At 54.9% G+C, this 15,876-nt stretch overlaps 1 protein-coding gene across 1 annotated transcript; it reads right to left on the reverse strand.

The window, feature by feature from the left end:
* Window positions 1-805: 805 nt before the first annotated feature.
* Cul7 (cullin 7) lies at window positions 806-15,854 on the reverse strand. The gene is made up of 26 exons (XM_051152871.1): window positions 15,653-15,854; window positions 14,355-14,924; window positions 13,732-13,883; window positions 13,120-13,617; window positions 11,624-11,762; window positions 11,340-11,536; window positions 10,881-11,121; window positions 9,755-9,992; window positions 9,551-9,656; window positions 8,263-8,490; window positions 7,952-8,042; window positions 7,677-7,848; window positions 7,454-7,559; window positions 7,114-7,209; window positions 6,698-6,873; window positions 6,281-6,414; window positions 5,852-6,034; window positions 5,532-5,638; window positions 5,268-5,450; window positions 4,264-4,424; window positions 3,912-4,128; window positions 3,550-3,832; window positions 2,206-2,351; window positions 1,959-2,085; window positions 1,660-1,865; window positions 806-1,189 (listed from the first exon to the last, which is right to left on the reverse strand). The coding sequence occupies exons 2-26, from the start codon at window positions 14,914-14,916 to the stop codon at window positions 866-868; spliced, it is 5,073 nt and encodes a 1,690-aa protein (XP_051008828.1). The 5' UTR covers window positions 14,917-14,924; window positions 15,653-15,854; the 3' UTR covers window positions 806-865.
* Window positions 15,855-15,876: the final 22 nt, after the last annotated feature.

A 15,876-nucleotide genomic window follows, 5' to 3' on the forward strand; every position in this document is an offset into this window, starting at 1 on the left:
TGGCCTCCCCCATTCTGATGCTTTTTCCCTGTCACTGCTAAGCGTTAAGGACCAGGACCACTTCCTCCCATGGCCCTGCTAAAACGATGCCCCACCCCCCACACTGGGTTTTCCAGAATGTTCTACCAGGGTTCCCTGTGGGTGGGGCCCGGGCAGCCTCAGCCAAGCAGCAGGCTCGCCTGGTGGCTAGCTGGATGCAGGAACCCCAGGATGGCTTGTGCAGCTGTACTTGGCTGGAGGAAGGAGGATAGGGCGTGAGGACAGCACTGTGGACAGCTTGCACTAGGAAAGAGGCAGCCACAGTTCCTTCTAGGACTGTTCAACCCACGTCCTAAGCTGTCAGTCAAGGTGTTCAAGTTTCTGGGTGCTTTTACCTTTACATAGGGAAGGCACCAGTGACCATGGTTAGCACTGGGAGTGGACTACATACGTGGACTAGTTGTTAGGGCCTGCCCTGTGTTAAAATGCTTTCACCTCTTGTCAAGTCCCTTAGTTGCTCCTGCCCAGTTCTACAAACGAGGAAAGTGAAGCCCTGTTTGATAACCTGCCCAACTTAGAAAGAACGTGGTCAAGTGGGCTTGAGCGTGCAGACTGTCAGAGTTGTACCCACACCCTCTGAGGTGGGGCTGAGATCTCTTGGTTGACTCCCCCAGCCTGGACACACCTGATCCTTCCTCAACCTTGAGAAGACTCTTGATGTGTCAGGGACAGCCTCAATGCCAGAGGACTGTCCCCATCAACCAGAAAAGCCCGTTTCCTGTTCACCTGTCTCTAGCAGTTACACACAGGTTGTGTCATTAAATCCCCATGTTTTATTTTCTGTAGAAAGCCCCAGCCTCACCTACCCTGGACCTCATACCCAGGGCTACCGGAAAGTGGAAAAAGTCTGGGTGCCAGTGCAAGAAGCATAAGGCACACCCCGAGAGCGGATCTGCAGGGTGTGGAAGGTGAGGGGGGGATTGGGGCCAGATGTGCCAGGGTTCAGGGACTCTGTGTGGGGCTCCATCACGGTTATAGGGACGGCGTAGTATAGCATCTGAGGCCGGTCATCATGGCGCCTCAGTGTGCCCTTGCCCAGGAGGTGCAGGATGGAGGACAGGACGTCAGTGCTGCGGCACGCAGCTCCCCTGCCAAGGCTGCTGACTAGACCCCGAGGAGGACATGGGCCCTTCTGCCAAGCTTCCAGCACCTGCCGCCAAGATCAGAGAGGGAATGACAGGTCAAAACCACGGAGTGTACCACTGTCTGCCCCCCAGGCCAGTCACGTACTCAGGGACCCCTCATCCATCACACATTGAGAGGCCACACGGTGACTTAGACGCTTCAGATATGGGCCACCGTTGCCTACCAGACAGACAGGCTGGTCAGTGTACAAGCCCTCCCTCCCACGGCCGTGCCCACCGTTGCCTACCAGACAGACAGGCTGGTCAGTGTACAAGCCCTCCCTCCCACGGCCGTGCCCACCGTTGCCTACCAGACAGACAGGCTGGTCAGTGTGCAAGCCCTCCCTCCCATGGCCGTGCCCACCGTTGCCTACCAGACAGACAGGCTGGTCAGTGTGCAAGCCCGCCCTCCCATGGCCGTGCCCACCGTTGCCTACCAGACAGGCTGGTCAGTGTGCAAGCCCGCCCTCCCATGGCTGTGCCCACCGTTGCCTACCAGACAGACAAGCTGGTTGATGTGCAAGCCCTCATCCCCGTAAGCCTTGAGGATTCGGACAACCAGGCAGTTTAGAAGGTTCCTTCTCTTCTCCAAGTTCCGGCCCTCTTCGTCCTCAGCCTTCAGGTACGTCTGAGGTGGGATGAGCCACACATTGCCTCTCCTTGGCCTGGGTTCCTCACTGTCATCCCGAATCTTCAGCACTCCTGAAATAAACATTGGTCAGTCACGTGGCCTGGGAGGGTGCTGAGAAGCCAGCCCCTGCCTCAGAGCCGTCCTCTCTGGCCCCAAATACATACCTCCTGGTATATTTTTCTGCTCCTGAAGGTCCAAGGGGCCTCGTGATGAGGTGAGAGGCCCAATTGCCTGCTTGAGCACATCTGGAGGGAGCTCTGAGAGTGCCTGCAGGCTCTCAACAGACACCACCTTAGAAGAGGTGTGAGGCATTCAGGTCCTCCCCACTGGGGAGGATGGAGGCTAGGGAATGCGGGGGTGGGTGGGGGGACACAAAGTGAATACGAAGGGATAGGCAGAGGGACGGGCCACCTTTAGATCATTGAAGTACAGCAGCAGCCACATCTGGACTGTGGACACATGCAGAAGCTGGTCGCCAAACTGCACTTCCGCCCGGCCCTGCCACGTCCACTGCAGTCGTCTCTGTGGACCTTTCTCTAAGGTGAGGTGGCTCCGACCTGGAGAAGTGCCAGGAGAGGGGATGGGAGAGAACGGGCACTGTCAGTCACACTTCGCCAGCGTGCAGCCCCGGGCAGGACTTGTGGGCATGGTGGCTCCTGACCTCAGCTTCCCTAAGAAGCCCTGGGCATCATGGAGACACCGTGTGCCAAGCAGGCTGCAGTCATGCCTTTGAGTTAGAGACAAAAGGCTTGCCTTCCTGCTTGGGGACTCCGGAGGGGGGCTCCTCTCCTCACCTGCTGCTGTTGCCCAGTGTGGAGTCTGAGGTCCAGTGAATACTTTGACTAAATGTGACCATTCGTGAAGGGGTCACACACCGGCTCTTATTCTGTTTGTTTTGTTTTGTTTTGTTTTGTTTTGTTTAGACAGAGTCTCTATAAGTAGCTTGGGAAGACCTAGAATTCACTATGCAGACCAGGCTGGACTCAATTTCTCAATCTCTGTCTCTCTGTCTCTCTTGAAAGATCTCAGTAGAGGTGGTTGTAAGCCACCATGTAGTTGGTGGGAATTGAACTCAGGACCTTTGGAAGAGCAAATATAGGGTTCGTAACCACTGAGGCATCTCTCTAGCCCATGGACACAAACTCTTTTTTATTTTTGGTTTTTTGAGACAGGGTTTCTCTGTGTAGCCTTGGCTTTCCTGGACTTGCTTTGTAGACCAGGCTGGCCTCGAGCTCATAACGATGCATTGCCTCTTCCTCCTGAGTGCTGGGATTAAAGGCGTGTGCCACCGTGCCCGGCTTGACTCAAATTCTTTGTTTTTGTTTGAGACAGGGTTTTTCTGTGTATCTCTGGCTGTCATAGACTCGCTTTATAGACTAGGCTGGCCTCGAACTCACAGAGATCCACCTGTCTCTGCCTCCCAACTGCTGGGATTAAAGGCGTGCGCCACCACCGCCCGGCTGTGGCCTCTCTTAGAAGACATCTGCCTCTATCCCCCAATTCCCACAGAGATTCCTGGGGTCTGGACTCCAGCAGCAACCCCACTTCCAACTAAAGGTCCTCCACTTCTCCTCAGAGCCACCCTGTCCCCTAAGGGAACCTTATCTGCTGTATCTGTACCCCCTGCACAAGGGCATGCTGGGATGCCATGTTTGTAGCCATCCAGGCTTCCAACTTCAGTGCCTACCCCAACTCCGGTTCCTCTTCAGTAGCCCACCGTGTCCCCAAGCCCAAGGCCTCTTCCCAGATGCTCACTCTTATTGTAGAAGTTGGAGTAGTGGTTTAAAGTCCCCCTCAGGTACGAGGGCAGGCATATCGCAGGGTTGAGCATGTGGCAGATGGAGGCAACAGGCCAGCAACGTGGAGACACGACAAGCATACACACTTCTGGCATCGTCCCTTCATAATAGCGCTGCTCCTCCTCCTCCTCTTCCTCCTCCCCCTCCTCCTCATCTCCTGCCATGGCCACAGCTGCTGCCTCTCCAGCAGCATCTTCCTTCTTGCTCTTGTTCTCCTTGCCACTGTCTTCATGGGCCACCTGAAAGGAAACAAAGTTCACAGATGCTGCGGGCTGCCTCCTCCCTGCTCCCGGCTCATCCCTTCTCTCTGGAACCCACCTGTATCTTCTTTTCTGTGTCTTCCAGCTTCAGGAGCTCCTGATCGAGCTGCTGGAGCTGGCATACATGGAACTGACGTTGCAGCTCCTCCGAGATGCTCAGGCTGTGCAGCATCTGCTGGGGGAGGCGGCTGGGGAAGCAGAGGCCAATCTGCTCCAGCACAGCCCCCTCCAGCCAGCTGGAGCCTACGCTCAGGAGACGGTTAGCCATGTAGTGCCTGCAGCGAACAGCGGGGCCAGGTCTCAGGGTGGGTACCAGCATGGCGCAGCTTCTCACTCTGGCCTGCTTGTGCATCCGACTCAGGCCCTGTCCTGAAACACCTGGCCTGCCTTCCCAGCAGATGTAAACTCACTGGTAGTAATGCTCAAAGGTGCTGGCTATCTCCAGGTTGGAGAAAATCAGGACAGACTCCAGGCATCGCTGCAGCTGTGCCAGCATCTCCATTCCCCGGGCTCCACCCATCCTACTGCCTTGGATCCGATGGTCAATGTGTCGAGCAAACTGCTCACACACCTGAGTGGAAAGCATAGGAAAAGCCCAAGTGAGTGGGTGGATGAGCCAGTGACTAGAGCAGTGAGAAGGGCTGAGAAAGCTGGAATGGATGACCACCACCCTCTTTAGGAGACACTGGGGGCGGAGCCAGGACTAGAAAGCAACCGCAGTCCCTCAGAGCTCCAGCCTCTGTGGCCTGATAGACACCTGCATTAGCAGTGCAGGTTAGCAACGTAGAAGTCAGTTTCCTCCCACACTGTGTCTACAAATCAAATAACTTTTTAAAAACGGGGAAAATCAACTAGCCATGGTGGTGTACATCTATTATCCTAGCACTTGAGCGATGGATGCAGAAGGATTAGGAACTAAAGAGGGGGTGGGGAGGGCAACTTGCAGTCAGTAGAGTACTAGCCTAGCAAGCACAAGGCCCTGAGAGCAATCCCTACCACCACATAAACAGGTGCTTAGCTGAAATTCCAGCTCTCAGGAAATAGAGGTGGGTCAATCAGAAGGCCAAAGGCATTCTTGGCCTACATAGTGAGTTTAAGATCAGCCTGGGACATGTAAGACCCTGCCTTTGAAAAAGCTGGGCATGGTAGCTCACACTTTTAATTCCAGCACTTGGGAAGCATAGGCAGGTGGACCTCCGAGTTCAAGGCTAAGAGCATGGTTTCTCTCTCTCTCTCTCCTGCTCTCCCCCTCCCCTAACATGGTATATGTAATGATTTTTCCCCCTAGTTTTCAACATATGGTCATATACAAAGGGCCCGCTCATCACAGAAGAGAGACTGAGGTGGTCCGCTCTGGAGAGGCAGAAGAGAGTTTGTATGGAGAGGAGCAGGTGAGAGATGTGCTGCAGCTTACATGGGCAACTCTGAGGAAAGGGAGCCTCAGCAAGGCATCGGCACAGCCACTCTGCATCGCTTTCAAGAAGGCAGCTCGTGGCCCAAACAGCTCAGAGCTTGACTTCTGCAGGGTATAAAAGCGCTCGCAGTAGAGTGGCACGAAGTCATCATCCTTCCAGGATGACGTCAGAAAGTTGTTCACCTGAAAGGAAGCGGCAAGGGCATGACGAGGCAGCCCTGTGGTGCTGTCACAGCGCCCACCTCCACCCCCACCCCTGCTCACCTGCTCCTCTACCACAGACCTCCAGCAGCGTGTCAGGTTTCTCATGATACTGCTTGGGAGGCCCCGGGTGGCCAAGGAGCTCCAGTCATGGCTTCTATTTCTGCCCTCTGTGGAGAGAGAAAAGTGGCAGAGGCAAGGATGGACAGCCCTCCGACTCCCCGAGGACAAGTCCTGCCAGCCTTTCCCAACATGCTGTGCCTCAGAGTGCTGTTTCTGGCCGGGGAGTATGTAACGGAAGGTGGACAGACCAAGCATGTAGGCAAGGGGGTGGGGGGCGGGAGTTGGCAGAGAGAGCCCTTTCTGGAATCCCCAGTGCTCACTGGGTTGGGGGATGGCCACGACTGGAGGTGCTGCCTCGGTGGGCTCCACATGGACCAGCAGGTGGGTGAGGCGGCGAAGCCGTGAGGAGAAAGCTGCGGCGCGGCTCTGGGGGTTATGGGCAGCATCCCTGCACTCCAGGTACTGATTGAGCAGCCAGCCCAGGGAGCTGGTGCTGTCTTCATCTGCAGGTTCAGAAAAACAAACCAAAGGATGTCTTGTCTCCTGGAGAGGCGCGGTGGACCAGAGAGGCTGAGCCAAACAAGGGACAGAGAAAGAACAACCAGATAGAGTGACACAGGGGAGGAGTGGTCTTGCCTGGAAGGAGAGGGACCGAATAAAGGTGACAAACACAAGTACTAAAGAAGCAGAACTCAGGTGTTGCTAGTTAAGGGATGAGCTGAAGAGCAGGGCCGGGTGTGGGCAGTTACCCGCAGAGGTGATGTTCTGCACCAGGGGGCTGACCAGCGCCTCCCAGCAGGTCTTGCCCAGTGCTTGGGCGGCCTCGTCATCAGGGAGGAAGCGATCAGCAAAATTCTGTTCCTGGCGCAGAGCCCCATTTAGTCTGAGATGGAGGAGGAGGAGGTTCAGGCCTCAAGGCATTCGTCACTCAGCATGCATCTTAGCACCCAGCCCAGCACCCACGGCAATATACCAACAGGGTACTCTCCTCCCAGCACTCAGAGAAATCTATCCTCTTTTCTTCCCATCATCCTCACACCTCAGAACGCTTTGACCTTCCCCAAACCCAATAACAGACTGCTCTCCTGGCCTCCTAAGTACCCCACCCACAACTCATTTACCGAACCTGACCTTCCACACAGACGCACATGCAAGCTGGCACATACCTAGAACTCAGGTGCAGGAGGCTCCGGCGATCCTCTGCAATGTCCTGGCTCCAAGCTTGTGCCCGAACCATGTAGAAGAGGCGTGTGTGCCGGCACAGCTGCTCTCGGAACACTGGCCAGAAGGTAGGCTTGGGGCCCAGGACTTCCAGTCCCCGGATGCGTGTGTCAATGCCGCCCTGTTACACGTGAGACCTGTTTCTTTGCAGGCCCCGCAGGCCCTTTGGCATAGGCTGGGATTGGTTACACTTCAAGCTTCCCCCCCTTAAACTACCCCCGACCCAGGCTCCAGCGAGATCAACAAAGGGACCAGGCTCAGCCGTGGGGCTGGGGTCCGGCAGTTTAGAGAGAGACCTCTGAGCTTTACCCTCATGTTGGGGCTCAGAGACCTGTGCCAGGGGCCATTCCCCACACCCCACCTGCTGGCAGCGCTTTATGCAGATCTGGATGATGGGCCAGAAGCGGCTCAGGTTCTCCAGCAGGATCACTCGGCTGGAGTATGGCATCACGTTCACCTGGTGAGGGGCAGAGCAGCTGCTAACCAGAGCCACGTCAGCTCCAATCTTCTTACAGATCCTCCCTTCTCCGCCCCAGGGACCCACGGACCTCCTGATGCCTTTAGTGCCACTGCCTAGTGCCATCACATAGGCCGGAGGACAACAGACTAGTTAGTGTGGGGCTCGTGACAGGCACTACTCAGGAGATTGGCAGGAAGAGAGAGCCTACAAAAGGGTGGGCTGATGGCATGGGGGTCCCTACCGCATTGAGCTCTGTATTAACGGAGTTGATGCTGTCGCCCCCGGATACCACCACCAAGGCTGGCATGTAGCTTGAGTCCTCTCTAGCCACCAGTAGAGTTAGCTGCCTGGGAGTCGGGAAGAAGAACCGAAGGGAACTAGAACCTGTCATGGCCACACTCCTGAGCCCAGGGGACTCCGGCAGGACAGATGCAGGGCCATATGTGACTGTGGGAGCTCACTACCTGATGATGACTCCCTGGCGCATGTGCAAGGTGATGGCGTGGGAGCCAGCATCGCCACTGGACTCCCAGTAGGTCTTGGGGTTGCGGTCCGTGAGCTTGCTGGCCCCGTGTGGGTTGGAGGACACCTCCACCTTCTCCCAGTACTTGTCCTTCTTCACTTCCTCACTGGAGCCTGGGGACAAGAGGGACGGGGTGAAGGGCACAGCCAGGTAGGTGGGGGGTGGGGGGGAAATGGGTGATGCTAAAATTAAAATAGTTTAGGGATAGACACTAACCCTGGCACAGGTATCTGAGGAACACATCAAAGAAAGGGATTTGAATGGGCCGGTGGGTCCGTCTGTGGTCTTCAATCTGACCCAGCACCATCTGCAGTCATAACATCAGAGCAAGGTGGGTGCACGAAGGGACATACGGCCCATACAAACAGAGAGAGGAAAGGTGATACAGTAAGGGAGCGAACGTCACACAAGCCAGCTTGTTAGTCCAGATCTCAGGAATGCACCCCCTCTCCCCTGCCACTGCTCGGGATCCATGCATGTCCTTACGCAGCCCAGAACCCCAACTTCACCCTGCCCTCCCTCCTGACCTGGATGCAGCCGCCCAGGATGTTGGTGATGAGTTTCCGGTACAGGTGGGCATGCTTCTCACATTTGGCCACCATATCCCGCAGCTCCTGAGCCAACTCCAGTTGCCCTAGGTGCTTTTCAAGGGCCTTGGAGATGGCTTCTCGGGCCCCCAGCTGGTTCAGTATCACCGCATAGTCCCGGCTTGTGGAGGTCAGGCGGTGTAGGAAAATGATTAGCTCCTGGAGCACCTGGGAGGGGATGTCCGGGGCCAGTGAAGAAAGGGGCCAGTGAAGAAAAGGATAGCTGCAGGGATGCATGCCCACTCGGTGCTGGGAGCTAAGCAAGACAGTGTGTGGAAGAAAGTGACAGGACAGGAGAGACGTGAAAGCCAGGTGGAGTTAAGAGAACCAAGTACAAACACGTGAGAAGAGCCTTCTTGACCCTCTGGGGTTCTTGGCCCCTGAGTTTGTGGGGAACAAGTACAGAGAACCCTGGGCTCTTTGATTCAGGTATAGCTCCCAAGAGCTGCGGGATTGACTTTGAGATGTCTAGGCCCAAGTGTCTAAGCCCAGACACTTCAGAGGGCTCGAGAAGACCTGAATTTGCTTGTGGACCCTCAGTGATTCTCGCTTGGAAACTGAAGGTATCAGCTTGGAGTACTCTCTAACACCATGACCTTTGACCCTTCTGAGGACTTCTGTACCCAGAACCCCTCTAGAAAATTCTGTTTCCTCACTCCCCTTCCTCTCCTAACATTTTTAAAAATTTATTTATTTTATGTGTATGAGTTTTGCCTGCATGTTTGTATTATACCAAGTGCATGTGGTGCCTGAGGAGGCTGGAAGGAAGTGTCTGACCCCCCAGGAACTGCAGTTACAGATGGTCGTGTACTGCCTTGTAAACGCTGAACCTGGGTCCTCTGCAAGAGCCATGAGACAGGCCTGAGCCATCTCTCCAGCCCCTTCCCCTTCCTCTTAAAGGCCTGGCTAAGAAGAGTTCTGCTGGAGCTCTTGCTGCTATTTGCAGATGGATGCATAATGAATGCAGGTGGGTTACCAGTGAGGAGTGTGGCAGGGGACACCGAGACAATAGAAATCAAGTAGGAAGCAGGGTTCCCAATGAGTACCTTGTGTCATTTTGATTTGAGAGCTTTGTGAATGTATTACCTATTTAAAAAAATAAAATTTCATTTTAAAAGCAAGAACACAAAAGCTCTTATTGGGGGGCCCTTCAAGCCTTGCCCAGGGGAGCCTGCCTTACTGGTGTCCTTCCCTTTCCAGCATCTCCCCCAGAGTGGGGCAGGGTTACCTCCCGGTCAGTTTTGGGGGACCGAAGGCAGGTCATGCAGGCATCCATGGCCTCGTGCCAGGGCAAGAGTAGCGCATCCGGGAAGTTCACCAGCTGCATCAGGATCCTAGAGGGGGGGACAGCCAGGAGCAGGAAGGCAGAGAGTTATCAAGTTGGCCTGAGGCCTCCCTGTGGCCAAGCCTACCTCCAGCACCACCCGCTCACCTCAGCACTGTCAGGTGCAGGGCCTTGTTGGTGGCTGGAGTGCTCAGGCTTTGCATCAGTGTGAGGAAGGGCTGCGGCCGCCGCTGCAACTGCAGCAAGCATGGTTTGACCTCACTTTCCTTGGGAGCCTCGGAGCTGAGGGCTTGCTCCAGGTCTACGAGGAGCTTCCCAGATGGGCCCAATCCCTCTACCAGGTGCTGCAGAGCAGGGCTGGCACTCGGAGATGGGCACTCTTTTGCTACAGGAACAAGGGTGTGGTCAAGAGTGGGCAGTACCTGTGGCAAGCAGCTCACGGCCACCTGTAACTCCAGATCCAAGTATCTGACACCCTCGCTCGGCCTCCTACGATACCTGCACACACACGCACAAACCCGCACCCGCACATATAATCAGAAATAAAATCTTACAGGAACAAAAGCTGGGCATGGTGGTTCATGCTTGCAATCCCAGGACTGAATAGGTAGAGACAATAGCCTAGTTGGCAAGGACAGCAAGAGACCTTGCCTTGTTTAAAAAAAAACAAGGTGGGTGGGTGGGTGGAGAGGAGTGGTGCTGGACAGATGGGTCTGTGGTTAAGAACACTGGCTCCTCTCCAGGTTCAATTCCCAGCACCCACTTAGCAGCTCTCTCTCACCTGTAACTTGTAACTTCAACACCTAGGAAGTCCAATGCTCTCTTCTGGCTTCTGTGGACACTGCATGCACACACACAGGCAAAACACCCACATACATAAATTTATTTATTTATTTATTTTGGCTTGGTAGTTTTTGAGATAGGGTTTCTGTGTAGCCCTTGCTATCCTGGAATTCACTTTGTAGACAAGCTGGCGTCAAACTCAGAGATCTGCATGAGCCACCACACTTGAATAAAATAAAATTAATTTAAATAAACAAGAAAAATAATTGGTAGCTGAAGAATTGTATCTATAATTGTCCTCTGGTCTCTATACACACACACACACACACACACCTACCTCTCATAGTTTCTGGGATTCTGGGTTAAGATATCTCTTTCAGACAAGATGGCACAACAGTTAGTGGAGCCAGCCCTTTGAGGACACTTTCCCAAAGGCAGGCATCTTGCCCGCTATCTGCCAGGCCCTCACCTCCTGCACTAGTCACCATACCTTCAGATCCCTGAGGTGGGGCTTCGGCTTTGAACAGGAACACAGCTCGCTGGGCATGGAGCAGATATGGGTAGCCTAGCTGCCTCGCCAGCGCTTCGGGCCCATACTTCCTGTACACATAGCAGTTGAGCAGGTCCCTCATAGCACTGTCATCAAGTTGCCGAGGCAGAGCCAGCAGCAGGTCCTGGGCCAGCTCAATGGGTACGGTCAGTTCATGCAGGATGTCTTCATGCAGAATGTGCTAATGGAAGAAAAGGCAGCCCGAGGGCAGCTGAGTGCGCAGATGCTAGGGTGCTCTGCAGGACCAGGAATCTCTCTCTCTCTCTCTCTCTCTCTCACACACACACACACCAACATTCCAGACTCCTCCCGCCCCCCCCGCCCCCCCTCGCTGTCTGACCTCCACTTCCCCTCCCAAGCATTCCAGCTGGGTGGGGGACCCCTCTGAGAGGTGCCCACCTCTCCATCCAGGTTCTGCTGAAGGAGCTGCACAACCTGTTGGCGGTCTGCTGCGTTCAACTTCTTGATGAAAAACAGGAGCTCCCACCACTCGGCCTGGGTCATGTGCTCACTCTCCTCGGTGTCTTCCTCCTCAGGAACCACGTAAGGCTGGGCCAAGAGTTCAGTAATGGGTTTCCAGCGCTGGGAGGGCGGGCCTGGGGATATGGGGTGTGGAAACAGCTATGTCACTCCCAGGTATACCTCGGCTGCTCCTCCCAGAGCTGACCCTTCCCAGCGCTTACCTACACCAATGGCTCCACTGAGCATTAACCCCTGGTTCTCAGCAGCTTGAAACGCTTGCTCAATGTCTTCCTCAAAGCCCAAGATCTCAAGCATGTGCCAGTGGACCCAGTAGGTGCGGCCTGTTGACTCCCACAACACCTGGGGGGGGCAGTAAGGGCAGAAGACCTGCTATAGACCGGCTGAGGCCCAGTGGTGGAGGCTCAAAGTCCATAATGTGGTCACCTCCGAAAGCCAAACCCTGGTACACAGAATATGCACATAGACAGCCTCGCCTTCCTCTTTTGCAATGGACTCTACCTCAGCTCTTCTTTTATTCTAATTGTGTTTATATTTTCTTTCAGATGGGGTGAGGGGCGGTCTCATGTAGCCCAGACTGGCTTCAACATTGCTATGGCGCAAGGCTGGCCTTGAACTCCTGGTCTTCCTGCCAATCTCACCCTCTCAAGAACTGGGACTACAAGCATGTGCTACAGTGCCCGGTTCCTCTCTCTCTTTGATACCAAGACTATGCTTCCCAATTCTGACCTATCAATTTCTTCTTGGGTCTGAGCCTCCTATTCACACATACCTGAAGGCCTCCAAGTAGCCTTTGTGGCGGTTAATTATCAGTATGGCCGAATAACACTTATTATTAGGCCTATAATTATTATTACCGCAGTATTTTCTAACCTGCTAGCAATCAAGCAAGACACAGACACCTGTTATACTTTAAAATAGCCTTAGTTAACCTGGGGCAGGGCAGATAAAAATCCCCTAAATTACTTCCCATAGTGGGTCAGGTATGGAATACCTGTCCCAGTACCATGCCATCTGCTACTAATAATTTCTATCAAGCTACCTTCCACCCATAATCCCAAATACTTGCTAATTATCATCATCTGGGCCAAGTCTCCATCCATGCCAGCCATGTGCTTCTCCTCCACCTAACCCATGGAGTAGCCTCCTCCTTCCTCTCCTCTCCTCTGGTCTCTCTCCTCCCAAGATTCTCGCCTCAAGCCCTGGAACCTTAGCCATGCCTATTCCATTTGCCCTGCCCAGGTCTGATGACCTTTTATTGGTTAAATAGGTTAGGCACTTAGGCAAGGTACAGGTGGGGCACAGAAACAGCCAGCAGTAATAAGCATCAAAATACATCAGACCAACCTCCAGCAGCCTTTTCAACTGTTGACACCTTTGCCCTTTTGATATTAATGGATGTGTGTACACACACACACACACACACACACACACACACACACACACACACACACACACTTTGTACAGAAGGCCCAGGTATGAGCCGGGAATGCTGGTGCACACCTATAATCCCAGCACTCAGGAGGCAGAGGCAGGCAGATCTTTGTGAGTTCAAGGCCAGCCTGGTCTACAAAGTCAGTCCAGGACAACCAAGGCTACACAGAGAAACCCTGTCTCGAAAAAAACCGAAAACCAAACAGGTACGTAGCCCTACCCAGAATAAATCTTTCGCAGTGCCCCACCACTGTGCAACCCTCACCTGCACAGGGGGGACGCCATTATTGCTCTGTCGGAACACGCCCTCGTCCCCAGCAGCGATCTCTTCATAATTATCCAGCATTCGCACCCGCATCCCAGGCTGGAGCATGTCTCGCACATACAAGGCATAGATATTGACACTCGCAAACTCAGTGCGGGGGCGAAATCGCCTTGACCGCCTGATATGCTGCTGGTCGTGGGGGCGGGAGGACTCTGAGCTGGCAGCTGCTGGCTGAGGCTGGAAAATGGAAGAAGACCGTGCCAACTTTCCCGGGGTGCTTGAGTCCCAGTCCCAACGCATGGCCTGCACCAGCTCAGAGATCAGAGTGCCCATGGCCATGCTGAATTCCAGTTCCAGCCGGCCCCTGCCGGCTTTCAACTCCTCAGGAACAAACTTCTTCTGGCCTCCTGGCTTCCGGGTACTGCCGTTCAGCTGGTCCAGGAGGAAGGTGACATGCAGGTAGCGTTTCACCAGGGAGAAGAGCAGACGTCCTGGGACCTGTGGGATACACCTTTGATCCTCAACCATCTTGGCTCATCTTTTGTCCCTCTTTCCACAGCATCCTGTGTGACAAGTCCACAGCTCCCACTACCCCACACCCTCACAAGATACCTGTGGCAGCTGAACACCCTCAAAAGACATGGGGTGTTCCGCGAGAGTAGCCTGTGCAAAGAGCGCTAGCAGAGCACAGCGGCTGTCAAAATCCAGGTGTTTTTCAATGGCCTCTTGTTGGCTCAGTGACAGGAGGATCTGGGTCCGGGTCCCTGGAACCCACACCTCCAGTCAGAAACAGCTTCCTCAGCTCTCTCTTTCAGGCATCGCTCCTAGCTTTCTACTTAACAACAATCCTTTGCCAGCACTCATCAGGAACGACATATTTTGTTGATTTGCTTCAAGAGCCAAAGTTTACTATCACACACGCACACACACGCACACACACACACGCACACACGCACGCACGCACACACTGCAACAGTCTAAGTCCTTTTGCATAAAAAGTTAAAGCTAATGGAGTAATAAGTCCTTGCTTATCAGTCTTTTCCTCCCCCCTCCCTGCCCCCTCCCGCACCCCAAACATTCCCACCCCCACTTTTTTTCCTTCCAACTTAAAAGTGAATGACAACAGAACCATTACGTACTGAGGAGGTCGGAAGTTCCTGAAACAGTGTCCTGCGAATCCCTGAGCCGACCCAGCCCCTCTCCTGTTCTCCCTGCTTCCCCAGACTGCCCCTCACCAGCATCATGGGAGGACAGAGCTTGTATCATCCGGCCTGCACTCCAGCGGATCTGATAATCAGGACTACTCAACATGTGCATGAGCAAGTCCAGGACTCTGGGGTCTGTGAAGACGCCAGTGAGGGGCTCGATGCTGGCATAGGCACTCAGTACATGGACAGTGTGAAGGAGAGCTGCGGGAGGGACGGCGCCCACGCTCTCCTTTAGCTGCCGAAGTGCCCTCTCGATCAAGGACTTCACGTCTGTTTCCATCTCCCCCAGCACGGATTTGTCGAGGGACCCGGCCTCTGCAGGCTCCTGGGAAGGTCCGATGACTTGGCCATCCTCCCCCAGCATCTTGTGGCAGTTGGCATAGATCTCATCGTCAGACATCCATAGCAGGATATGCTCGGCCTTGCAGTCCCCTGCCCCATCTTCTCCACGCCTGAGGATGAGCCAGCGGATCTGATACTCAGGGTGCCCGTTATGGCCTACCCGCTGGCGGATCAATTCATCTGGATATGCGTGCAAGCCAGGGCCCAGGGGCACCCTGAATTCCCTGTAGCGGAGCTCCCCCACCATCCTGGCACCTGAGACACACAAGGAAGAGAGAAAAGGCAAGCTAGAGTGAGAGGGGAGGTCAGGGGTGGAAGAGCAAATGCAGCAACAGCTGCTGTTAGGCTGGGTGGGTAAAGCTGGGCCTGCTTTGGGTTGAGTGAGACCAGGACTGGAGAGAACAAAGTGGAGTTTGTTCTGCAAGAACCAAATGAATCTCGGAGCTGAAAGGTCTCCAGGGGGCTTGTAGCCAGGAGTGGGGTTGGTTCGGAACGACAGACAGGAGAGGCGATGGCTTTAGGCCCAAGATCCTGAGACAGATAGAGGTAACTTAGGGAAAGGGGTGTGTGAAGGCACAGGATCATATCGGAGAGGGATGCAATCTCTAAACTGAGGCTTTGGGTTGTGGGGCCCAAAGGTAAGAGCACTGACGGTGAGATGGCCATCAGCAAAGCATGATGGGCTGGGAGAAGAGGAAGGAAGGGAGACGTCCATAGCCAGAGCAACTGCACAGGAGGGGCTGGGGAAAGCCGCGAGGCCAGCGGAAGGCTGCGCCAGGGGTCCGATGGAGAAGGGGCGCGCGGCTTGGTGGGTGGGAACCAAGACCTGAGAAGGTGGGAAGCGGTCGCTGTGGGATAGGAGTTGGGTGGGGTTAGGCCCATTAAAGGAGAGTCCCGAAGCACGGTGTGGAAGAGGACGCGAAGCTCCGCGGGAGATCGGAAGCCCAGAATAGGGGCAGGGGCCGCGGCGGGGCTCTAGCCACCTCTGAAGTCTGCCGGGATCCTGGCGCGAGGCCTGTCCTTTGCAGAGCTAGGGACGCGCGGCACACGATGGCGGCTGCAGAGCTGGCGAATGTTTGGGCCCCGCCTGGGCCCCCTGAGGGGGTCTAGTCGCAGAGGAGGGGGCGTGCCTCCGCAGGAGACAGGCGGGCAGAGGGCGTGGCCTGCGGGGAGTACACGGCGTGCGCAGGCGCACTGCCCGCTGCAG

The sequence above is a fragment of the Acomys russatus genome, chromosome 11, assembly GCF_903995435.1.
Source record: "Acomys russatus chromosome 11, mAcoRus1.1, whole genome shotgun sequence".
Taxonomy (NCBI): domain Eukaryota; kingdom Metazoa; phylum Chordata; class Mammalia; order Rodentia; family Muridae; genus Acomys; species Acomys russatus.

What these genes read in the sequence shown, in the direction of transcription:
- Cul7 (XM_051152871.1), bottom strand. Translation starts at nt 14,916, where the DNA reads ATGGTGGGGGAGCTCCGCTACAGGGAATTCAGGGTGCCCCTGGGCCCT. An exon ending in ATGGCGTCCCCCCTGTGCAG is followed by an intron (nt 11,763 to 13,119) that starts GTGAGGGTTGCA and finishes TGCCCCCCCCAG; the next exon opens with GTGTTGTGGGAGTCAACAGG. An exon ending in CTTTCCTCAGAGTTGCCCAT is followed by an intron (nt 4,425 to 5,267) that starts GTAAGCTGCAGC and finishes CTTTCCACTCAG; the next exon opens with GTGTGTGAGCAGTTTGCTCG.